Raw genomic sequence first — 25,477 nt, forward strand, 5'->3', positions numbered from 1 at the left:
TTTCTAGAAGAGACCCGCTGGCTACTTGACTTCATTTGGGGCTAACTGGTGCCTGCGATGTTGGTGATCCCTTACACAGTGCGACAAAAAAATATATACAAAATACAAAAACATATTTATTTACAACTTTTAACTATTTTAGGCTTTTAACTTTTTTCTACTAAACACATTTATTGTGAAAAACAAAAACAATCACTACAAAACAAGAAAATATAACTAAGCACAAACAAAAGAAAAAAATCTCCATCCAGATAACTTGCCTACAGTTAAGATTGGCATTGAGAAGTTCAAGCTTTGAGAATTTGTATTGTCAATAAAACTGAATTGTCTCCATTTTGTGCCGGTGTCACTGTTTCCTTGTCAGCATGTTGGTCTCACGTAATACTCTGCTTCCGTGTGTGTGCACTGCTGCACCTCCCCCTTCTGCTCAGTTGTGAAGGAGAACTTGCCTCATTAAGTTCAAAGAGGCTGATTGTTTAGCGTGTGATAGTCTCGTCTTTGCAAGCAGCCAATCATATTTTTTAGTACCTACAGCTGATTAACAATATTTATGCCACAACAACATGCAAAGTGTTTCCAGACCTTCTGCACAATTACAGTTGTACATGTCAGTGTTCCAAGTGTGAACAGATGATCCGAGCGCTTGAAAAGCATTCCAACATAGAAACTCAAGGCTGTAATTGTAGTCTCAAGAGAAGTGGGGAATCTTTCTAGAGTGACGTGATAATTATTGTGACTGTTTAAAATGTTTAAGGCAGGAGTGTCAAACTCATTTTTGTCATGGGGCACATTGTTGATCCGGTTTCCTTCAGAGAGCCGTTATGACCGTGAAACCATGTAAATGTTTCATTGCCTGATCATAGTATCATATACGCATCAAAATGATGGATAACTAGTTTTCAAATCAGAAGTCAAGGATAAGTTTGTTCAACTACTGTTCCAGTTACTGTAAAAATGGATTTGGTAACAAAAAATTGCATTATTACATTAATAAACATTAGTATTTATTACATACAGTGGATAGGGAAAGTATTCAGACCCCCTTAAATATTTCCCTCTTTTATATTGCAGCCATTTGCTAAAATCATTTAAGTAAATTAGTTTCCACATTAATGTGCACAGCACTCGATATTGAAAGAAAAAAACAGAATTGTTGAAATTTTTACAGATTTATTAAAAAGGAAAAAGCACCAGAGCACCAGAGTTACATTTATGAGTGTCACAGTAAAGGGTCTAAATACTTATGGCTGTGTGATATTTCAGTTTTTCTGTTTTTAATAAATCTGCAAAAAAATCAACAATTCAATTTTTTTCTGTCAATATGGGGTGCTGTGTGTACATTAATGAGGGGAAAAAAATTAAAAATGATTTTAGCAAATGGCTGTAATATAACAAAGAGTGAAAAATGTAAGGGGGTCTGAATATTTTCCGGACCCACACTACTGTGATCTGTAGATTGCAACTGTAAATGAATACATCGATTCATAATGTTGAAATTGCACTTATTTTTGTTATGACATTTCAAATTGCTCATATGATTTGAAACATGATTTGCAACAAGATAATAATCAATAAATGTGATTATTTTCCCAAATGGAAATTTTGCACCCAAAGAATGGGGTGGGGGGGGGGGGGGGGGGGGGGGGGGGTGGAATTGGATCGTCGTTACTTACAGATTATTAGGCAATGGCTATACTGGTCCAATTGGAGTGAATGTGGCCCGCAAACTAAAATGAGTTTGACACCCCTGCTTTAAGCTAAAGGGGCTCACTCATCTCCACACTCTGGGCTCTGCTTCCACCCGTAGAAGCAAGCAGCCCTCCGCAAACACTCACCAGGGAGTGAGTCAGAAGAGGAGACCCAAGCGCCAGCCCGCCGGTTGTCAAGCTAACAAAAAAACAGGCTTGTCATTGGCCCAGGCTCAGCAGTATGTGCGGCAGAATGAGGGCTTGCTCACTTGCAAAAGACAGGCAGCCTTTAAAAAGGCTTGAATATTGCAAGAGGGGAAATAGGGTGTAAAAAAATACAATATACAACATGTTCGATTACACTGGGGACCTTTTCAAGACTCCTCCATACCAGAATCAGAATCGTCTTTATTTGCCAAGTATGTCCAAAAAACACAAATTTGTCTCCGGTAATTGGAGCCGCTCTGGTACGACAACAGACAGTCAATTGACAGAGAACACTTTTGAGACAAAGACATTGAGAAAAACAGTCACTGAGCAATAAAGGGTTGCATTTTATTTTTTTATACGTTCACTATAGAGAAAAAGCTTAACATAGCTTAATGTCATGAAACTGCTAACAATCGTCACTAATATTTTTGTGCACATCTCTACTTATGGCCACTTCAACCACTAAAACTATCAATAATTGTACCAATATTTTGGATTTTATGGAGGTTAAAGCATTTTCCTCATTATAGAAGACTGTTCCGATGTCCATGCTCTGGCGGCTGAGCATGGAGGGCCGCCAACAAAACTTTGGGACATGTCGCCCATTTGAGAGTTTGACAGCAAAGGAAAAGAATGCTTGGGTCACTAATAAATTATTAGTGAGAGCAGAAGAAAACAATACTTTGGTCATTAATAAATTATTAGTGATCTAGTATTCTTTCATTTTGCTGTATCTACAGCAAAAGAAACTTTGAGTCACTAAGAAATTATTAGTAACCTAAGTATTAATTTATTTTGCTGTCGAACTCTCAAATGGGTACAGTCAGCACCTGCAGCTACGTGCTGCCAAGTCCGGGTGAATTGGTTGTCACCTTGTCGGGAGACGTCTCCCGGACATCAATCTTGTTGAGAGCGCAAGCAATATTTTGGTCTCCCGAGTCCTGGATTTTCTGCAACAGATCAGTCTCAGCGAAGTCTCCGCCAGTGAGATAGGCCCTTTAAATAATAAAAACTCAACCTAAACCGGAGGCCTGATGGTCAAACATTAGCTCTGAAAATGGAGAATGCTTATCCTCTAGCTGTGCTGATGCCAACTTCAATGGATTTTGCTTTGATTATCAATCAATATCAATAGACATGAAAAGATGCTGGCACCAAATAAATAAATAAATGGAAATTTATAATACCACTGCTATTCCTATAAATAGCGTAATGACACATCTGTTACAGCTTCCTTAGAGATATTTGTTTAGAATACCACTGTTATTGTGAACTACAGCTGCTGCACTCTTCAACTCTTTCTGACATAGAGCTGTACCAGTTTCGAATATAGAATTTATACTGACATTTTTTTATATTTACTCCAACTATGTTCTTAAATTGCTGTTACATAAATTTCAGCATTTGGAATACTTTTTGTGGGTTCGGAGTAGAAACTAAGCAATGTAGAAAATGCTGCTGCTGACGGCCCCCCATGATGGTGCTTCTTCACTCCACTCTGTGCTCAGCCATGACTCAATTGCTATGTTATGTATTTAATCATCTTTTTTGTTATAACTACTTTTACTCACGGGTGTTGGGTGTCACAGGGGCTCAGAGACTGTGGGTGGGTGTGGAGGTGGGAGGTTTCTGTCTTTTACCATTTGCCTTGTGAAGCACTTTATTGCTTTTAAGTATGAAAGGTGCTATACAAATAAAGGTTTGATTGATTGATGAATGGATTTTAACATCTTTATATTTTACTGTTAACGATACTTAACTACCTGACTAGTTTTGAAGCATGAATTAGTGCTGTGTTTATTAATATATGAGCTACAGTAAATAAACTTGCCTCGCAATTTACATTCACAAGGAATCCAACTTACCTGCTGCTCTATAAAGGATCTTGGGCTCAAAGAAAATGCAGGGGTTGTTATCAGCGATGCAGGAGAGAAGCAGCCCCTTGGCCTGCACTGGGCTACGAGGTACTACAACCTGCGCACACATATTTCATTATGTTAAATCCATGTGTACTATGAATAGTAATACTAATAGTATGTCTAAAAATGATTCTGTATCTGATATTCTGTAATTATATCCACATTTTGTTCTTACAAACATGAAAAAGTATCCTGTTGTAGTACACAGCGATGGACCAGTGAAACCACCTTTACCAGTCACTTCATGCTAGTTACTCGCATCACCACAGTTGTACTCGCTAAGTGACACATTTGCTCTTTTTTATGTACTTAGAATGCTGCTATCAGCCTTCTCTCAAATACAAATTGTACATAATACTAGAGCTTTTGTTTTTTTGTATGGGAAACAGGGTAAAATACAGCTTACAAACTTTTTTTAGTACATTATTTAAACACAATCATATTGTTTTGTAACCATACCCTACATTTGTAGTCCTGTCGATGTGTTAACAAAAGCAGAATCAGTGTTGATGTGACTTTTACGACCCCCTTTTTATATAAAAAAAAAAAAAAGGTGACTAGTGAGTATAAGTCATGCTAAGAAACAGACAATAGAAGTGAAATCCTTTTCACAGTGTTTGTCATATGAGAAGAAAGCTTCCCGGTGGAAAGCAATCAGCGAGTCAATCGTGCTGCTCGTACATTGTCAAAGGCCTGTTGGATTGACAGGTAAAGGTCTCACATCACAGTCCACCAGCTCGAGGGCAGACCTGAGTTTACCTTTTATTCATCCTTTATTTAACCAGGTAAAAGCTTATTGAGAGATAAAATCAGTTTTTTAAAAGCCAAAAGGCAGCAGAAATTATACAGGTAGCCAAAATTATACAGTACATAAAACACCAACATTCATACAATAAAAAAAGGGACAAAAATAACAGTTATATTAAAATGTATGGCATCTGATTTAAAAACAGTGCCAAACGCCAAATGCTTTCGATTACATGGTGTTCAGATTTCTTTTTCTTTTTTTTATTCATTCAAATATAGCAGGCTTTAAGAAATTTCTTGGGCCTCTTTAGAGGGTTAATTACTGTATTTATGTGCCAAATGTTTAATATTTGTTTCAGTGCAATTTTTGCGAACAGAGCCTGAGTCTAATTTATTTATATTTGTTTTATTTATCCAAGATATTTTATTTATTGATTGATTACAATGACAATGCTCAATGTTCTTTAGAATTTAAAGTTAATTGTTCTCAATAAGGATGTACTTGAATTATTATGCTCTATAAAAGGGGTGTCAAACTTTTTTGTCTCGGGCCGCATTGTAGTTATGATTTCCCTCAGAGGGCGGTTAGAACAGTGAAACCATATGTTTAATCATCACCAAAACATATTACCATTACACAACAAATTGAGGGATAACTAGTTTTGAAATCAGAAGACAAGGCTAGTTTGTTCAAGTATTGTTTAAGTTACTGTAGAGGAAGGGTTTAGTAACAGAAAAATGCAATATCGCAACATTATTGATCATTATGACAATTTGGAATTTGGGTACAGATTTTAGCAAAAATCACGGAAGTTGACGAGCATGATTTGCTTTCGCGGGCCACATAAAATGATGTAGCGGGCCGCATCTGGCCCCCGGGCCTTGAGTTTGACACCTATGCTCTATAACATCATTATATCAGTGGCATTTAAAAAAAATAAATAAATAAAAATATACGATTGTTTATCGTGATAGTTTTTGGGAAAATATATCAGTAAAAAATTTGCTCACGTAGCAGACTGAAATATAATACACTGAGAGAAAGCAAGAGCAGTGGATAACACAAAAACATTGTACGAATTGGGCAAGTAAAAGTCTGCAATACAGCCGGACCGCGAAGCAACAACCGTCATATATCGGATAATTGCTGTATCTGTACTCTCTGATGCTACAGTAAGTTCCAGGGACTCATTGTTCCGGGGCTGTTTCCAGACGTGTATCCTGGGACTCATATAGTCTCAATTGTAAAATGATCTATGAGTGTGACTAGCATTCAAGTCAAAGCAACACCAAAAGAAAGATGACGATAGCCCATCAACTGGGTGGTTCAACTTAGGTGTTGCTAACCCTTAGATGGAGCTGGCTGTGCTGACTGTATGCACAAACATTAACATTTATCAGCCTGACCTTTGTTGGGAGACATCATGTTTACTGCTCTCAGAGAGGGTTACTCAAATTGCTATTTGCTGTAAACCACTGAATCATTCTTTGACATTGGTGAAATAAGATGCTTTCGTGATGTTCCCATGAATGTTAAGAGGATGACAGACAATAATAATAATAATAATACATTACACTTATATCGCACTTTTCTAGGCACAATGAGAGATGCTATTTGTGACATTGTATCATGTCTGCTTAGAACATGTGCAGTTACATCCATGTCAGCAACACTATTGTTAGTGGTGCAATGAAGGGTATACAAAGGTGTGGGCAGAACTTTAATATCGCCGGCATCAAGCGGAGTCCTAGCATCTCCATAAATCATCACTTTTCAGGAAACAAAAAAAAGAACCAGCATGTTTGTTGAACCATTAACATTGCATTGTCAGAGAGCAAGACATTTTCAACACTGTTGATTGGTCAATAATGTGTAAAAATAACAGACCCATATAGAGACTGAACAAATAATATAGATTTGTGGAAAAAAACAAAAACAAATTATATATATATATATATATATATATATATATAAAATATATATATATAATATATATATATATATATATATAGCACAGTAAAGTCAAATGTCTGTCAAATTTAAAACTGACAGAAAAGCAGTTACAAGTATACTGTAAAATGGAAATATAATTAGGAAACTGTAGGGTGCTGTAAGGCTAACCTTAATGCCAGGACAATGGGCAAAAAATGCCTCGGGGCTTTGGGAGTGGTAGAGGGATCCATGGCCGACACATCCCCATGGAGCCCGAATGGTGAGCTTGCCACAATCAAACAAGTTGCCAGAGCGGTAGCGGTACTTGGCAGCTTCATTGACAATCTACAAAGAGACCAATATGTTAGTTCCACCCAAAATTGGTAGGTGACAGATTTAATCCTACGAATGGCACAGTTTGGGTGTTGTAGCAGGGGAAGTTATTTTATTATTTTTAGGTTCTAAAATGGTATGTTGGTGTCAACTGTAAATAGTTACAACAACACTCATGAACCCTTTGGAATTACCTGGATTTCAGAATAGGCCGGTAATAAAATGAGATCATCTAAGCCACAATATCAGACAAACACAGCCTGCTTATACCATGAGTCACCAACATGGTGCCCACGGGAACCACGTAACCCCCAAGAGGAACATGAGTAGCCCACGGTCCTGTTCTAGAGATGGACTACTCATGTTATGGGAAATTGTAATTTTCCTAGGTATGTTGTAGACATGATCATTTGAAAATGTAGACTTGCAGAGATTTATAGAAAGTGTGGCATAATGATATTTATCTGGTTCCTATGCTGGTAAATAATTGTTGATAATTGACAAATTAACATGCTCTGTCTTCACATAGATGAATATCAATTATTAATAATAATAAAAGGCATTAAAGTTCCTGTATTTTACCAAACCAACTTTTTCTAATATTTGGGATGTTATATTGGCCCAATGGTGCCGTAGTAAACGTGAAATATAAATTAAAATCGTCTACGCATTCCTTAGTGACAGATGTTGTTCCTCCGAGAGGCCTGAAATCAGGTCATTCAAATTTCTCGAGCTTATCTACGTCACTAGCGAAGATCTCCCCCTACCTCTCCGAAATGCGTGCTCTCACAAGTGGTTCTTCTACACGGAGGCAACCAATCAGAGGAAAGGGGGCGGTCTGAGCCAAGCCTGGACAATGCTGATGAAAAATTGGGTCAAACGTACATAGCTATCAGAGGGAGCTTTTCTGGATACTGGTATGACAACACCAAGGTGTTTTTCTTTTAATTTTTTTAAATGAAATTGACACTATTATAATACGTCCATGAGAGTCACTCTATGGAGGTCTAAATAGTAAATACCTTTAACAATAAAAGGTAATTTGACCAAAATATGTTATTTCAGAAATGTGTATCAAACTGGTAGCCCTTCGCATTAATCAGAACCCAAAAAGTAACTCTCAGTTTCAAAACAGCTATTTATGTTTCTATTGTTTTTACTGAACACGACACATAAAGGTCACAGTGCAAGATGGAAAAACTATCTGAACTTTTGTTTACACGGTGTGTCCAATAATAATAAAACAATTGTTTTTGTGCTATTAGATTAGGCAGACAGACTATTTGTGTTCTGACTTGGATGAAGATCAGGCCAATTCAGAAGTTAAGGTAATTCCAAAGGGTTCACATACTACAATATTTACATAATTGGCCAGACAAATTATTTAGCAATTTGATTCATCAGACGTGAAAGGTAATGGTTAAGGTGAAGTATTTTCTGAATGATTAATCAATTGACTGGAAGATGGGTGATGTATTCTCTTTCAAGATTGGCCTCAAACACCACCATTGATGCATATTTTGTTGTATGCACCTTTGACAGAGCAGGGACACACATTTATCTTCTGGAGGACACACGGTGTGACACTAATGGTAACACATACAAATATATATTCCAAATTCAGCTCCCTCAGAAGATGTGTTGTGCAATATAAAAACAACAGACATTTGAGGGCTTTTCACAACACCCTCACACTGCTGAAAATACCATGCATTACCCAAGCTAAAATAGCACAACTTGGATGTTTTACTTTTGTATTTGTGAAGCCTTGCACATCCATGTTATTAATGTCAAATCAATTAAAGTTAATGTAAATTCAGATTAGGTTAGATGAGCAAATTAGAGAAAATTACATGTTAACTATATAATAATATAATTACTGGTATTTTTATTAATTGAAAATTCCTATTTAATATTGTATTGTTTAAAGCCCATGTAAACCCTGCCAAATTTTAATAATAATAATTAAAAAAAATCCTAGTATATAAAATGAGGCTAGTTCAAAATTGTGAAACATCACACTGAAAATACCATGTATTAGCCAAGCAAAAATAGCACTACTAGGATGTTTTACTTTTGTATTTGTGGAGCCATGCACATCCATCTTATTAATGTCAAAAAAATTAAAGTTAATCTAAATTCAGATTAGGGTAGATGAGGAAAATAGGAAAAATTACATGTATATTATATAATACTTAAACATAATTATCTGTATTATTTTTAGAAATTGAAAATTCCTATTTAATACTGTGTTAGTTTAAAGCCCCTGTAAAGTGAAAAACTAATTCTTCTAAATTTGACACACCAGATCGTAGATAGCAATTCCTGCCAAATTTTAATGATTAATACAATCCCCGAGTATATAAAATGAAGCTACTTCAAAATTGTGAAAAATCACGGCATTCTCTAAACTCTCAGACACTGTGGACGTGTCCGCTAAAAGCACTGAAACCACACCCCGCTCAACTTTCAAATACCACTACTTGTCCTGGAAAAATGAATGCTCCTTTGTCTAGCCTCTTTATTACGCCTACATATAACTACATGTTTGAGCCATAAAAATGCATCTGCTTAAAGCCTCCGGTGGCTGGAAAATATCCCATCGAGTCGTTGCAGGCCTTTTTCACTCAGCTATAATGTGCTATAAAGGGGCCACACCTGCGCAAAGCCCCTGTCACATGGGACATTTTTTTTTCAGATTGCTCTTTTACCTCTCTGTGACGTGGGTGTACTCATGATCAAAAACAAGGGACTCTAAAGCAGCCACACAAGCCCGAAGCTCAGGTCCACTTGGGTGTCAAAGTCACACCTTTAAAAAGGGCGAATGATCATTTGGGGGAATATAGATCAATGAGGTCTGCAGACACTTGCACTGTAAGTCGCCAGCGATTTTTTCACCAGCTCATTCTGTATTTTATAAGGGAATACTGCTAACATTCAGCGGTCTCACACGGGTTGCTGAGTCCTCTTCTGCATACATGATTTTACCATGCGACACTCTTTGGGCCGCTTTTAATGGGTATGCAATAACCTGCTTCGATTGGAGAGGACCGAAGCCGGTTGTGGTGACACCCACACCAGTGTAGACGCCCCATATTAAGTCCGAGTGAATCCAAGTGACAATGCTCCAAGCGACAATGCTCCAAGCATGCCCAGTCATGCACGGATCGGTCTCTCCAAGCATGCGAGACCATCATTGCGCCTCAATTAAAGGGAATGAATGAATTAAGCCGTGTTAATTGGCGGCCAATAAAGTCGCCTGTTTACACACTGTGCGTGTCTGCAAGATTACAACAACCCGGTCTAACCTGCCCCTTCACATAGTTACACCACTACGGAATTGTGCTATTCAGGAAAATAAAGCCTTATACTACATAGTTCTCAGTCTTTGCAAACAGTATGTAATGCATTCAGAAAAAACTCACTCTATAGGGTCTTTAATGAAATGTGAGGCTCCCCAGAATGTACTGTATACTTTCATTTTGTGTATTCATTATTTATTATTATTACCTGGTCAAATGCAGGATAGATGTAGTCTGCAAATTGGATTTCAGCAATCGCTGTGGCTCCTGCAACAGCTACACCAATACCAAATCCCACAATCCCCTGCTCACAAAGCGGCGTGTTGAAGACCCGATCCTTACCTGGGGTGACATTAAGAGAAAAACGTATGGAAGTACATTGGCTACCTGCAAAAAACAAGTACACTGGTTGCTAGAAACAACAATAGATGTAGCAGTTTACACAGCAGTTTCAGGTAAGCTGTATGAGGTTGGAGTCACACTCTGATATTCAACCCATGCCAGACTTGACAGAGGTTTCCCCTTCCTCTCCAGTCCTCCACTGACCTGCCTGTTTATTTCTACAGTGAAAGTAATGTAATATGTGTCTATGTAGACATATAGACACACACACACACATAAATATATACTCATATATATATATATATATATATATATATATACACACATATACTCATATACTCATATACACACATATATATATATATATATATATACATACATACATACATACATACACACACACAGTGGGTACGGAAAGTATTCAAACCCCCTTAAATGTTTTTTTCTTTTTGTTGTATTACAGCCATTTGCTAAAATCGTTTAAGTTCTTTTTTTGTCCTCAATGTACACACAGCACCCCATATTGACAGAAAAAAAACGGAATTGTTGAAATTTTTGCCGATTTATTAAAGAAAATTTGAAATATCACACAGCCAATAAGTAGTCAGACCCTTTGCTCAGTATTTAGTAGAAGCACTCTTTTGAGCTAATACAGCCATGAGTCTTTTTGGGAATGATGCAACAAGTTTTGCACACCTGGATTTGGGGATCCTCTGCCATTCCTTCTTGCAGATCCTCTCCAGTTCTGTCAGGTTGGATGGTGAACATTGGTGGACAGCCATTTTCAGGTCTCTCCAGAGATGCTCAATTGGGTTTAAGTCAGGGCCATGAATGGGCCATTCAAGAACAGTCACAGAGTTGTTCTAAAGCCACTCCTTCATTAATTTAGCCGTGTGCTTAGGGCCATTGTCTTGTTGCAAGGTGAAACTTCAGCCAAGTCTGAGGTCATGAGTAGTTGGCCGCATTCATCTTTCCTTTGATTGCAACCAGTCGTCCTGTCCCTGCAGATGAAAAACCAGTCGTCCTGACCCTGCAGATGAAAAACACCCCCACAACATGATGCTGCCACCACCATGCTTCACTGTTGGGACTGTATTGGACAGGTGATGAGCAGTGCTTGGTTTTCTCCACACATACCTCTTAGAATTAAGGACAAAAAGTTATATCTTGGTCTCATCAGACCAGAGAATTTTATTTCTCACCATCTTGGAGTCCTTCAGGTGTTTTTTTTTTTTTTTTTTAGCAAACTCCATTAAGGCTTTCATTTTTCTTGCACTGAGGAGAGGCTTCCATCGGGCCACTCTGTCATAAAGCCCCGACTGGTGGAGGGCTGCAGTGATGGTTGACTTTCTAGAACTTTCTCCCATCTCCCGACTGCATCTCTGGAGCTCAGCCACTGTGATCTTTGGGTTCTTCTTTACCTCTCTCACCAAGGCTCTTCTCCCCCAAATGCTCAGTTTGGCCGGACGGCCAGCTCTAGGAAGGATTCTGGCTGTCCCAAACATCTTCTATTTAAGGATTATGGAGGCCACTGTGCTCTTAGGAACTTTAAGTGCAGCAGAATTGTTTTTTAACCTTGGGCAGATCTGTGCCTTGCCACAATTCTGTCTCTGAGCTCTTCAGGCAGTTCCCTTGACCTCATGATTCTATATTTGCTATGACATGCACTGTAAGCCGTAAGGCCTTATATAGACAGGTGTGTGGATTTCCTAATCAAGTCCAATCAGTATAATCAAACACAGCTGGACTCCAATTAAGGTGTAGAACCATCTCAAGGATGATCAGAAGAAATGGACAGCACCAGAGTTAAATGAGTGTCACAGCAAAGGGTCTGAATACTTGAAAATACGTGAACATTTTAAGGGATTCTGAATACTTTCCGTACCCACTGTATATATCATCCATCTTATCCAAAGAAAGAATAAAAAAAGAAAGATGAAAAAGCAGGTTCCTACTTTTTCAGCACTCATATTACCTTTCCCTACCCTGTATTCTAAAATGGAGCTGAAAGAATGTGTCGTCTAAATTTGGATTGAGAATGTTATTTTTGCTTACTCTTTACTTTCTTTTCGTCTGTGGCGGCTTAAAATGTCTTTCTGGCCAGTATAACTCATTAAATTCAATTCGTTAGGACAGTTCCACAGACCTGAAAACGGATGAAAAGTTCAACGATCAACGTGAACTTGGTCTAAGGGACGAGAGTCAACCTCACGTGACTCTAAATTCGTCTGTCTTCAAGGTATTGACATTAACTCAGCTCCTGCACCAAGTCAGAGACATTGTGGCCATACATAAACAAAATTAGCATAAAAATTAATAATATCTGTATATCTATACCTGTGTTACACTAACATAAACAATGACATATTGATGAACTTCATTAACGTTAGTTTATTTCAACAATATTTACAATACAATTTATTAAATCAGTGACACAGTTACACTACCACTTCATGTTTAGACTTCGAGAGAATAAGTGACTGACAATGAGTGTTTTAGTCTTCAGTCTTAAGGTGTACAACATCTGCTTCCAATTCAAGATAGAGAGGATAGTGAATGCATAGTTAGTCCTGTTGCCTGGCAGCAAGAAGACTCTAGGTTCAAAGCATAGTGTGGAGTAAAAGCATGCTTTCCCTGTGTTCAGCCAAGCTCTCTCCAGGTGCACTGGCTTCTACCTACAATCCAAAACGACGTTTGGTCAATTCAAGGCTCTGCATGTGTGAATGTGTGTCAGCCATGTGATAGTTTGGTTATCAGTACACAAAGTACCCCACCTCTCACCCTACGTTTGCTGCTTTTGGCCGGATGTCATTTTCTTCTGGTTTAGCAATTTGTTGATTTGGATGCATGCTTGGGGTCATTGTCATACTGAAAAGGTGAAATTCCTAGTCAGCTTCAGCTTTCTAGCAGACATCTGAATGATTTGGGCCAAATTTGACTAGTATTTGCAAGTGTTCAGAAGTCCCTTCAGCTTGACTGAAGCCCCTGTTTCAGGGAGAAAGCAGTGTTTTCTTTTGGTCTTTTCTAACAAAGAAAAATAAAGTAGCTTTACTTATTGACTAGGCATAATAAAAGGATGAATACATTCATTATTACCCTTGAATGAAAATTGTTCGTTTAATCAATTTAAAATAAAAATATATATTTTTTTAAATCTCCTATAATGGTACATATTGATTTGGAATGGTAAGAAGTAATCTGCCAAAATGTTAAAATCTTTTCTGACTGGAGGTTTGTAGGTAATCTCCTATAATGGCACATGTTGATTTGGAATGGTAAAAGGTAATCCGCCAAAATGCTAAAATTTTATCTGACTGGAGGTTTGTAAGTAAGTAGAAAGGTGCGTAGTTGGTTCAGTATGTCTCCGTCATCCACGTAATATTGATCAGCAAATGTTCAATCGAAGAAGATTGGACTTTGTCGCTGTGCAAGAAGTAGTAGGAAGTTGATTTCATACTCTCATATCAAATGTGTTTCACAGAAGTCAGTAATTCAATTACTAATTCGTTTGGTCACTCTGTTCGAGATACTAACACTGATTTCTATGGAAAAAATAGAGAGAATATGTAGTATGTCTGTACTAGAAGTAGTATATTTACAATAGTAAATTTTTGTGATGGAAAGCAATCCAAAAACGAAGTGGAGGAGAGCCGAGACAGACACATCATAAAAGCCAATCATATAGAGCTCGCCCTGCTTTAACCTCTTTTCTGTACACTTGCTGCAGGTGGTAGAGGCGTGATTATTCCCTTTTAGTAGAGAGAGGGATTAAAAACAGCTTTGCACCTGTCACTGTACACAAGGATGAGATGTAAAATAATGATCCATCTCAAAAAGGTCAACATTTCTGACGTCAATGAAAACAAAAGGCAACGCCAGCTACTGCACAATTTATTTGAGGCTCCACATTATCAAAAAAACAAAAACAAAACAAACGCACCAAAATTAATTGAAAATACATAGAAGACAGTCGACTGTTCTTCTATTTTGGTCATCACATAAGACAGGGTTCGCGCTGCCCATTCACCAACTTGCAAATGGCTCGCTGACACAGGATGTGGCAAAGTGAATATTGCCCACGTTCGCCACGCTGGCGAATCAAAATTGCCTCCGTCAAAACTCAAAAGCCGTTCCTAATAAATGTTAGAGTGCCCTCATTCTGCTGTGTGTAAACGGTGCTACTTTTTCCCCCGCTTCGTAAAATGCTTCAATCGGCCGTCCAGCCGCTGCTGGCTAAGCAGTCAGGCTCACGGTCTTTCCCAGCTGCGGGGAGCGGCTCATCGGGGAAGACAGGACCCGATGCCGTTTGCCGCCAAATTGAAGCATGCTTATTTATTACCACAATGTACGTTTGAAGTGTTGATGGCGCGTTAACAGGATTCCCACATAGTTTCCAGGTAGGACATGCCCCACTACAACATGATTGGCTGCGTCACGGGAAGGGCAGGCTACGCAGATATGAAGAGCTGACCATCCCAAACGTATCACATTTGTCCATTTTCTTCACCGCTTATCCTCACTAGGATCGCGGGCCACTGGAGCCTATCCCAGCCATCTTACAGTACACCCTGAACCGGTCCCCAGCTAATCGCAGGGCACATAGAAACAAACAACCATTCGACAAAATAAAAACAAGGAAGTTTATTATGGTTTGGTTTAGGGGTAAGGTTGGGTCTTAAGGCGGTTTAGGAAGGGTAAAGGTTAGGATTAGGGTGTGTTCATGTTAGTGGGAAACACAATGCCGCCACACTGAAGTCACATCTTTTCCTGTCTGGAAGCAGTAGGGCATATTCTACAGGGATACAACAGCCAATCATACTGCAGCAGCATGCGTATTGGAGCCAGTAATATTGGAGCAGGGTGGGTCCTGCCTGGAAACTAAGTGGTAATCCTAATAACGCGTCAATGGCCAATGTGTTCTGCAATTTACGTTAGGTCTCGGCGCTAGCTCGCTGCCTTCTTCATCAATGCACGAGTTGCTAATCCCACTTTGGTTGTTATGCTGAGCGCCGGAAGCGCTGGCTCGAAGCAGGGCCGTAGAAAGCTGACTAGTGATTTGGGAGCCTAAAACAATAGGCTTATAAATTATAAATAATTTAGACCACTTTGTCCTGCTTTTGAAAATCGGTTACAATTATCTGACAGCTAAAGTTAGCCTACTAATATTTACCACTAGAAATTCAGAATTTTCATGTTTATCTTCAACTAAAAAGTTTGGATTTGAGAAAATTCTATATAAAGTCGTATATATCCTTCTTGAGGATTATCAAATAAGTAAATCAACAAGCCGAAAGGAAAAGAAGAATAATGTAATTGATAAGAACATTAATCAACATTTAATATAGTTTCCCATTTCAACCGCTTTTTTTACTCACATCTTGGTGATGATTGCTATACTCGGCTCATACTAACAGGAGTGCTACTGCTACTTACAAGTGCATCATTATACAGTATTATTTTTACAGGTCAACATGCTACTGTGATTGTAGGTTTTTCTTATTACAATTCAATAGGAAAATAAAGATTCTCTTCATATCAATTCATCATAACATTTAGGCCTGGCATACACGAAAGAGTTATTTGTAAGCAAGAGTGGCTGAAATAAGTATTTCACACGTCAACATTTTTCTCAAATACATTTCCCAAGGTGCTATTGACATGAAAATTTCACCAGACGTAGGGAAAACCCCAAGTAATCCATACAAACAAAAAGAGTAGAACAAATAAACTCAGAAATTAAGTTGTGTATAATTATGTGAAATGACACAGGCAAACAGTATTGAACACGCAAACAAGTATTTATTTAATGTTTGGAATGACAGCTTCAAAACGCCTCCTGCATGGAGAAACTAGTCGCATGCATTGCTCTGGAATGATTTTGGCCCATTCCTCCACACAAGCAGTCTTCAAATCTTGAAGGTTACGTGGGTTTCTTCTATGAACTGAGTTTCAGTTCTTTCTATAGATTTTCGATTGGATTCAAGTCAGGTGACTGGCTGGGCCATTCTAGCAGCTTTATTTGTTTCCCCCTTTGAAAGCAAATGAGGGTTTCCTTGGCAGTATGTTTTGGATCATTGTCCTGCTGAAATGTACACCTTTGTTTCATTTTCATCACCCTCGTAGATTGCAGTAGATTTTTGTCAAGAATGTCTCTGTACATTTGCCCATTCATACTTCCCTCAATAATAGGTTTACCAGTACCATTTGCTGAAAATCAGCCCCACACCATCATGTTTCCACCTCCGAACTTGACTGTTGGTATGGTGTTTTTAGGGTGATGTGCAGTGCCATTTCTCCTCCAAACGTGGTGTGCATTATGGCACCCAAACTGCTCCATCCGACCAGACTATATTCTCCCAGTATTTAAATGGCTTGTCCAAATGTTGTTCAGCAAACTTTAAACGAGCTTTGACATGCTTTTTTTCAGCAACAGGGTCTTGCGTGGTGACCGTGCATACAGCCTATGGCTGCGGAGTACATTATTCACTGTTTTCCTTGTGACAACAGTACCTGCTAATTGCAGGTCTGTTTGAAGCTCTCCACAGGTGGTCCTTGCCTCTTGGACAACTCTTCTGATTATTCGTTGCACTCCTCTCTCAGAAATCTTGCAAGGAGTACCTGATCGAGGCAAATTTATGGTGTTTTTAGGGTGATGTGCATTTCCATTTCTCCTCCAAACGTGGTGTGCATTATGGCACCCAAACTGCTCCATCCGACCAGACTATATTCTCCCAGTATTTAAATGGCTTGTCCAAATGTTGTTCAGCAAACTTTAAACGAGCTTTGACATGCTTTTTTTCAGCAACAGGGTCTTGCGTGGTGACCGTGCATACAGCCTATGGCTGCGGAGTACATTATTCACTGTTTTCCTTGTGACAACAGTACCTGCTAATTGCAGGTCTGTTTGAAGCTCTCCACAGGTGGTCCTTGCCTCTTGGACAACTCTTCTGATTATTCGTTGCACTCCTCTCTCAGAAATCTTGCAAGGAGCACCTGATCGAGGCAAATTTATGGTGGTATGATTGGCTTTATACTTACGTGTTATGGTCCCAACCGTGCTCACTGGAACGTTCAGACGCTTAGATATGTGCCTGCAACCAATGCCATCGTTATGTTTTGCAACAATTACTTTGCAATGGTCTTGAGAAAGCTCTTTTCTCTTACCCATCATGAGATGTGTCTTGACTCATACCTTGGCAATGAGACCTTTTTGTAGGCCATCAATTAGGACTGAATCAGCTGATATTCATTTGCACTGACAAGGGGCTGGATTGCTATTTGATTATTCATAGATTTTAGGTGTTTTATTGGCTTTCCATGCCTTTTTGCACCTTCCTTTCTTCATGTGTTCAATACTTTTTCACTGTGTCATTTCACATTTTTACACAACTTAATTTCTGATCTTATTTGTTCTCCTTTGAATGTATGGATTACTTGGGTTGTTCCCAACATCTGGTGTAATTTCCAGGTCAATAGTACCTTTGAAAGTATACTTAGTGAGAAAAATGGTGAAGTGTTAAATACTTATTTCAACAGCTGTATATCGAATGTTGGTTTGGTCATACTATAGAATAATTAATTTCTTGTGTTTGCTGAAGATAAACTTCCTTCCGAAAAATCACATGCTAAATCGCAATCACAATATTTGTTCAAAAGAAAGAAAGAAACAAAAAAAAACTAATAATTAGAGTATTTTCCCAAATTGTTCAGCTCTACTCCTGGTTGATGACGGGACAGTTTTAATTGGGCCCACATTGTTGAAGCTTATCATTGTTGAAGCTTATCGGCTTCCCATTGAAGAGGACTGGATAAGTGTAGCTAAAGCTTTAGCTACACAAACATTCGTGATGTTATGGCCAACTACCAACAAGTGTGGCTAATGAAGGGACGAACAACACTGGTGCGTCAGCGCTGTGCAGAGTGCACAAGAGTGAAACCTCGTATTGGTGCGTGTATCGCTTTAAGAAAAAAAAATCATTTGATTAATACAGGAAGTGTGTCGTTTGGATGTGCCGCGCCAAATTGTGTTTATAAGGAAGCAAACTGTGTCGACATGTTGCGGATTTGTTGGATGGAGTTTTGCTTGCCCTCACCTTGTTCCAGTGACTTCATGGATCGTTCCAAGTTATCCCCACTCTGGAATCATTTTGATCTTTTGATGCCACATACGGTAATATCTTTCTCCTTTGGGCATTGTTTACTGTTTTTTTTTTTTTTTTAAATTAAATATGTTTGTACTCTTTTCTGGTAAGAGGTTTGAATTGTTTTCAGATAAATTAACTTTTATTTTATTGTAGGTGAAGTATCGGCTCTGCTCCACAGAGCTATCTTACATCAATAAGAGCACTTCATCAATGCTGAGGCATTAGAGCTCGGCATGGCAATGAAGAATTGGCAGATACTCGTGTAGTACCCCAGGTATGTTGAAATTCTCACAAAAAAAAAAGTATTTTCAAAAATGGGTTAGTACACACAAAAGGCTGTGTGTGACTCTGTAATATTGTTTGTAAAAATTACAGTTCTTTAATAAGCTTTGAACAAAATATTTCCTTTTGGCTTGCAGTTCCTAACAAGCAAGCAGTGGATGAGGCTGTGGTCAACATGATCATCAAAGATTGTCAGCCACTCACCATTGTTGAAAATGAGGGATTCAGGGAGCTCCTGAAACTTATCAACTCGCACTTAAATTTTTATGCTCATCGTCTTCATCTGTACCCTGTGAAAGAGTTTTTTCTAAGGCAGGGGAACTGGTGTCTAAGAGGAGAAATCACCTTGGACCAAAGACACTTAAAAAACTTTTGTTCCTCAATAAAAATGCATAAATGAATACATTTTTAGTCTTTTATTTTGTTTGAACACTTAAATTAACGAAATTCCATACGTTAAACATTTTAACTGAATTTTATTACAGACAAATTTGCTATATTTTACATACCAACTAATTTTAGCATTTACACAAACAAGCTTTTAATCTAATTTTAAACTTCTCAAAAACAACTCACCCAAAAAAATTGAATAAATAAAATTATACAATGAGATCATATGTTAAGGAAAGGACTAGCGATTAAATATTTCACAAGCTGATGTTGGGTTTGCAGCATGTGAACTTTTCCATCTTATTTTAATTTTGTTTAGCTGCAATGATTTTAAAACTACTGCAGGGGTCTCTATTGAGTGACCAATACAGTGCCGACACAGTTTGTGTAGTGTGTCAATACACTCCTTGAGGTATCATCCCATCACTAAGTGTGGCTCGGGGATTTTTCTCCTGTTTAGCCACATTGTCTAAGAGGTTTTATGACTCAGTGCCAACCCTGTAAGAGATGTGTATAAATCAGCATAAGTATTGCAATTTGGAGAATACATTTTGGGTTTGGTTAAAAATATACCCCAAAAAAAACAAGACACTGAGCTAAAAATGAAAACAACAGAAAAAAAAAATCATAAGTCGAGTCGGAGCTGTGACCTTTATGACACTACTGCCATGTGATAAATTATTTTTGTTTATCCAATTGGAGCTGAGAGGGATCTACCATAGTACTTTAATGGTTTCTTGTTCAAACATAACAGAAAACAAACATACATGACTGCAATTTACAATTGTGAGTACTATACTAATGCTGCATTTCAACGTTTTTGTATATGATAAACGCAACCAAAAGCACCTGTTTTAATGGTGTCACACAGAATTCAGAAGCTGTAAACTGAACATTTGAGCTGAGCACTTATGGACTTCAGTCATACATACACAAATGATGTATTCACATTTATCATGTCAAGTCTACAGGAGCTCCACAAACTGTTGATAGACAGGCCTCAAGTTTGTTTCAACAGTTGCTGTAGAAACGTGCAATGCAACAGTCTAGTGACAACTCCAGTCACAGGCATAGCAATTGCCTCTTCTTCTCTGCTCATCTGCCCTGTCCATTATAAACTTTCAAATGCACACATAGACTTGTATACCAGAACTGGGTAACTGGAATGAGTATCACCATGGTATCCATTGTTTGGGTTCCTGGTAATACATGCATCGTTTGCTAAAGCCAGTGTTCTACAGCTCTTAAAGCCTAATATACCATGTCAGAACACACACAAACACACACACACAAAAAGTTACCTTAATCGGCTTGTGCTTTAATCATTACGTAACACTGTAGACCTGTTTCACAGCTGACATTTGAATGACAGGAGCAGGGATACACATATGTGGACCCTCCAATTCACAATAACTCGCCCCCATTCAAGTTTCTCAGTTGTGATTGAAATCATGACGCTGTGGCAATTACCATAATGTGGATAAGCTTTGTGTTTCAGTCATTGCTAACATTAATTATACCTCCACTACTTCTTTGACGTATTAACTACGAGTAGTACACTAAACAACATGTATTTAAGATGTGTAGGCACTGATTCTGTAATGAATAACAGCTGTAATTATAATACCACATGGAAAAGGTTATCAGGTACATACAGTGAGATATACCAATACTAATAATTACATGTGTATTGTACATAAAGTATTGTCACGTTAGATTTCTTAGGCTACAATGAAAAAATATTTGCAAAAGGGTCCTGTTGGTCCTCTAGGTGAACAGTGAACTCTTTCAAGAGCCGCATAAAGTGAGGTTTTTGGTGTCTTTAATACTCTGCTGCCATCTTGTGTCAAAAAAAATAAATAATTAAGGCCGAGAATAAAGTGCTGCCTTTCATGGGCTTGATTTGATTTAGATGGTGAAGAAATGGATGGTACTGAGCAGGCTTAATCTTACCATATTTGTCTCTAAGACCCACTGTGCATCGAAACACTCCACCGAAGGCCACATCTTCCCCAAAGATAACTGCAAATAAACACAGCACAGTTAATTTTACTGAGCACGAGGGAAAAAACAGTGAACAGTCTTGTAAAAATCAAAGTCAGTACTTTTTTTGTAGAGCCACCTTTTGCGGTAATCACGGCTGCAAGTCGTTTTTGATAAGTCGCTACGAGCTTGCCACTGGAATTTTTGCCCATCCCTTATGGGAAAACCTCTCCAGCTCCCTCAAGTTTGATGGTCACTTGCAGACTGGTAGAGGTTTTGCAGACGAATATCGCTGTATTGAGCACCAACAATCTCTCTCCTAACTCAGACCAGTTTCTTAGTGACTGCTGTTGAAAAAACATCCCATAGCATAATGCTGCCACCACCATGTTTCGCAGCGGGGATGGCAAAGTTTTCCTTAACGGCCCTAAAGATCAATTTTAGTCTCATCTGACCAGAGCATTCTTTTGGGAGTCTCCCACACGCCTTTTTGCAAGCTCAAAATGTGCTATCCTTATTTTTTTTATTTCAAACCTGAAAGTAAGCTTTTTTTCTGGCCACTCTTCCATAAAGCCCAGCTCTATGAAGTACACGGATTATGTTGGCCCAATGGACAAATACAAAGAAAGGTGTGTATACCGTGAAAGACCAAGTAACAAATTGTACACAGGTGGACTTAAGTGACTTTTGAAGGTAATTGGTTGCATCAGAACTTTTTAGGGCCTTCATAACAAAGGGGATGATTTTTCAATTGTTTTATTTGTTTAAATAAATTTTAAGAAATTACAGTAGCACAAACAATTAAAAAAATAAACAAAAACATCTGCAATTTACTGCACGGTCTTTTCTCAAGTTATAAGCGAGCTGAAATATCCACATTTGGGCAGACAGTCCCAGACAAATACTACAATACATGAAAGCTGTTGTTTTTGTTCGTCTAAATGTTAACATGAGTCGCGCGCCGTTGCCTTCTTGGTAATGAAGACCTTCCCAACATGGTGGCCACGTAGACCTGACCATCAGCCGGGCTGGCTTATCTAGTGTTAATACCTATGCCCGGGAAACGCAATAGAAGACATTGTGTTAGGTCATGTGACTTTCTTGTGTCGTTTGATTAGTGCACTAAACTTAAACGTCACTAACGCATAAATTGGATTGACCCAAACAGTGTCCAGTGCGGAAGTCGAAGTCGTAGTCTCGCGCGTAAAATAGTTGATAAATAAGCAATAATTGATTAATAAAAGTAGCGAGCGACATTTAGATAATTGTAACAGAGTAAAAGTACCGTTACTTCTTAGGAGGAGAAGCGGCGGAAGTGTTTTTTCTGGTCTCGTCAACTCCTGTGACATATCCAAAGCAGGTCTCAAGCGCACAGGCGGAACCTCAGGCCGATGCGCTTGCATATTTGTCCGCCGCCGAGTAACATTCAGAAATTACATCTGTGTGTGGACGGTGGATGTGTGGAATAGCTCTAGCTGCCAGCGTCCAAGTTGTACGAAACAGCTTATGGCGACAGCGATATTTTCAAGGTATCGGTCTCTGGCTTCGTGGTCTAGTTTTTCTTTGTAAAATCCCATATGTTTCATGCTTTTTAACATGTTTTCAGTCCACAATATACACAGCCATTGTACATCCTGCTTTGTAAGCAATTGCGGCCGCCTCAACGCACAATGCAAAGCGGTTTCCAAGCCCAATTTTATTCAGTTTTGTTCGACAGTGTTGTTTACCATAAGCAGTAGAACACCGTAGGGGCCAATGGTCCTGTATTAGCCGGTGTTCTAACAAATTTTGCTGTCTTCGACAGTTCCCGTTGTTGCAATACACGTTTGGAAAACTGAGGCGCCAGAGTGCATGGTTCATTTGGCTTTAATACACAATTTCAACGCTAGATGGGAGTAATTCCTATACCGTGTCCCTTTAAGACGATTTTACACAGCTCAAATAAAGTTCAGATCTTAAAAAATAAATAAATAATTCAAATTAGATGTTGTAAAGCCAAGGGGGTGAGTCCATTTGCAAGGCACTGTAAGTAAGAAAAACCCTTAACTTTAATGAGTAAGTAGGTAAAACAAGCAATCTCTGAATGGATAGCATTCAAGTTTAATGGTTCCACTGTACACCAGGCTTCAGTTAGTTGTCTCTGAACAATTTTGACACCGACTCATAAATATGATTCATAATAATCACAAGAACGTGTTAAGATTTCAGTTTTTTGAAATTGTGTGTACAGTTAACTAGTTGCCGAGAATTGTGCACACACCCTCTACATGAGTAATTTGCACGCCATCAATGAGAAAGTTAATATACTACAGTATTTAGAGCCCGTATGACAAGCTGTGAGAATTTTGGAAAATTATACTACAAGTGTCTGAGAAAGTCTACAACAAAACAATTTTACAATATTACTTTGGGAGCTGCTGTGAATATGAAACATTATATTTTCAGCAGAATACTTTATAAGCATTATAACAAAACATTATTTAGTAAACAGAATCAATTAGGAGACTTCTTGTTTTATGGATGTTTAAAATGACTGTAATCTTCTATAATACTCTGTACTAAAACATCTTGTTTTAACAAAATACCTGCTGTGGGGTCACTGGAAAGAGTGTTGTCCAAGGCACTTGTAATTGACTGGAACAAATTCATCTTCTGTGTTGGCCCTATGACAAGGTACAAATACGAATAAAACAAAGACAAAAAGTACTTAATACAGGACTTCCACAAGCAATATGTTAATGTGTTACTTACAGTACTTATGTACTAGTTAAATTGGGAACGCTTAAATAACACAACCAGACCTCAATAAATGAAATACGGTATTATTGTTCCAAATTTGCATGGGCTATCCGGCGTGCACAGGACTTCACTGTTCTACAATCTTTTGTGTTCCACCAGCGTTACCATAATCATAAAATAAATAAATAAATAAATCTTATAAAATAATAAATTAATGAGCCACTGTTGACATCTGAGAATCAATTCTAACTCATTTACACGTGCGATCCCGGTGCACCTACAGTATTATTACTATTATCATCTCACCTATTTAGATCAGTTGTGCAGACAAAGCTGACAGTACAGTGATTGACACGTGACCAAACCAAACCAAACTAGTTTTTGAATTTGATTTACAAGATTAAACTCATATTTCAGTGGATTATTAGGGAGACGTTTTACTTTCATAATGTGTTATTTTATGCTTTATGTTGCATTCTTGGTTTAACTCATTTTCCTGACTCAATGTCAATCTGGTAGCAAACGAGGGTCGGTCCGACATATAAAGTTGTAAGAAAAAGGTTTTAACGTTGGGTGACGGTTTTGATATTGTTTTACAATGTTCACACGGCACTGGCAAATAGGGATTATCTCGATAAATGTATTTATCTTCCATGCAAGGTGGACGAGTTGAAAAGCTAAACTGAACGGCTTGCTACTCACCATACTGTGTCGGGACGAGGTCAGGCTGGAAGGTAAAGTGTGCTGCATGTCTACGCTGCGCTTTGGTATAGGGGTCGCAGCTCGGTGACAGTTTCAGCAACCTGGGTCCAAAAGAGGTCCGTGGTACGGTGGAAACGCCAGAGACAGAACATTTCGAGTGTATACCTCGAAGGAAAAGCCGCGCTGCAGCCGCCATTACTGTTGTGACCGGGGCAAAAACGGAACTAAATTACGAAGATCGTCTATAAAAAGAAGCGCCCAAGATCAACACAGAGCAAAATAACTGTGTATCTAAGATATAAATTTAGCAGATACAATAACCTCTCTCTAATATTTTGGTTTTTTTTATGTAACAACAGGCTTCACACAAAGGAACTTTTGCATCTAATTGTGTCAGTGTCGGATTAAATTGCTGTTGCTAGAGTGAATCCTCTTTCTTTAGTCGTGAAAAACAGCTCAGTTACATACAATTGTTTGATTGGTTAAAGGAGGGGGCGTGTTCGCAGAGAATTTCGATCAAATCCGGTATATGCGCAACCTACTTCCGCATTCAGCCAAACTGGTAAAATAAGTCCCCTCACACATTGCACATGCCAGAAACTACCAAGCAGCCTTGACTACTGAAGACAAAATGAATTGCAACTAGTTGTTGGAGAGATGCTAGCCTGCATCCTGAGTACCCACCCCTCCATCCCAACGGCAGCTACAATAACGTCTGTGCCCCACGTCACTCCGACATCTTTGCTTGCCTGGCATGTATGGT

At 38.5% G+C, this 25,477-nt stretch overlaps 1 protein-coding gene and 1 long non-coding RNA gene across 10 annotated transcripts in view; one reads left to right on the forward strand and one right to left on the reverse strand.

Annotated features, from left to right (window-relative positions):
- bckdhb (branched chain keto acid dehydrogenase E1 subunit beta) overlaps positions 1-25,121 on the reverse strand; it is an 84,178-nt gene extending 59,057 nt beyond the window's left edge. For 4 of the 9 annotated variants that reach the window (XR_009788846.1, XR_009788847.1, XR_009788845.1 and 1 more), the window contains exons 1-6: positions 24,715-25,120; positions 23,859-23,936; positions 21,244-21,312; positions 10,341-10,474; positions 6,687-6,842; positions 3,764-3,872 (exon numbers count right to left, since the gene is read on the reverse strand). Coding sequence is in view for 6 of the 9 variants with exons in the window: in XM_061775687.1 (XP_061631671.1) it covers positions 3,764-3,872; positions 6,687-6,842; positions 10,341-10,474; positions 21,244-21,312; positions 23,859-23,936; positions 24,715-24,910 (742 nt within the window). In the remaining 3 variants the exon portion in view is untranslated. Of the gene's footprint in view, positions 1-3,763; positions 3,873-6,686; positions 6,843-10,340; positions 10,475-21,243; positions 21,313-23,858; positions 23,937-24,714 lie in introns of all 9 variants that reach the window. The other 5 variants (XM_061775689.1, XM_061775692.1, XM_061775688.1 and 2 more) reach the window with 3 other exon arrangements.
- On the forward strand, positions 16,286-19,293 carry LOC133479787 (uncharacterized). The gene is made up of 3 exons (XR_009789071.1): positions 16,286-18,644; positions 18,772-18,892; positions 19,038-19,293. It is a non-coding gene; the product is annotated as an uncharacterized LOC133479787 (long non-coding RNA).
- Positions 25,122-25,477: the final 356 nt, after the last annotated feature.

The sequence above is a fragment of the Phyllopteryx taeniolatus genome, chromosome 6 (assembly GCF_024500385.1).
Source record: "Phyllopteryx taeniolatus isolate TA_2022b chromosome 6, UOR_Ptae_1.2, whole genome shotgun sequence".
NCBI classification, from domain to species: domain Eukaryota; kingdom Metazoa; phylum Chordata; class Actinopteri; order Syngnathiformes; family Syngnathidae; genus Phyllopteryx; species Phyllopteryx taeniolatus.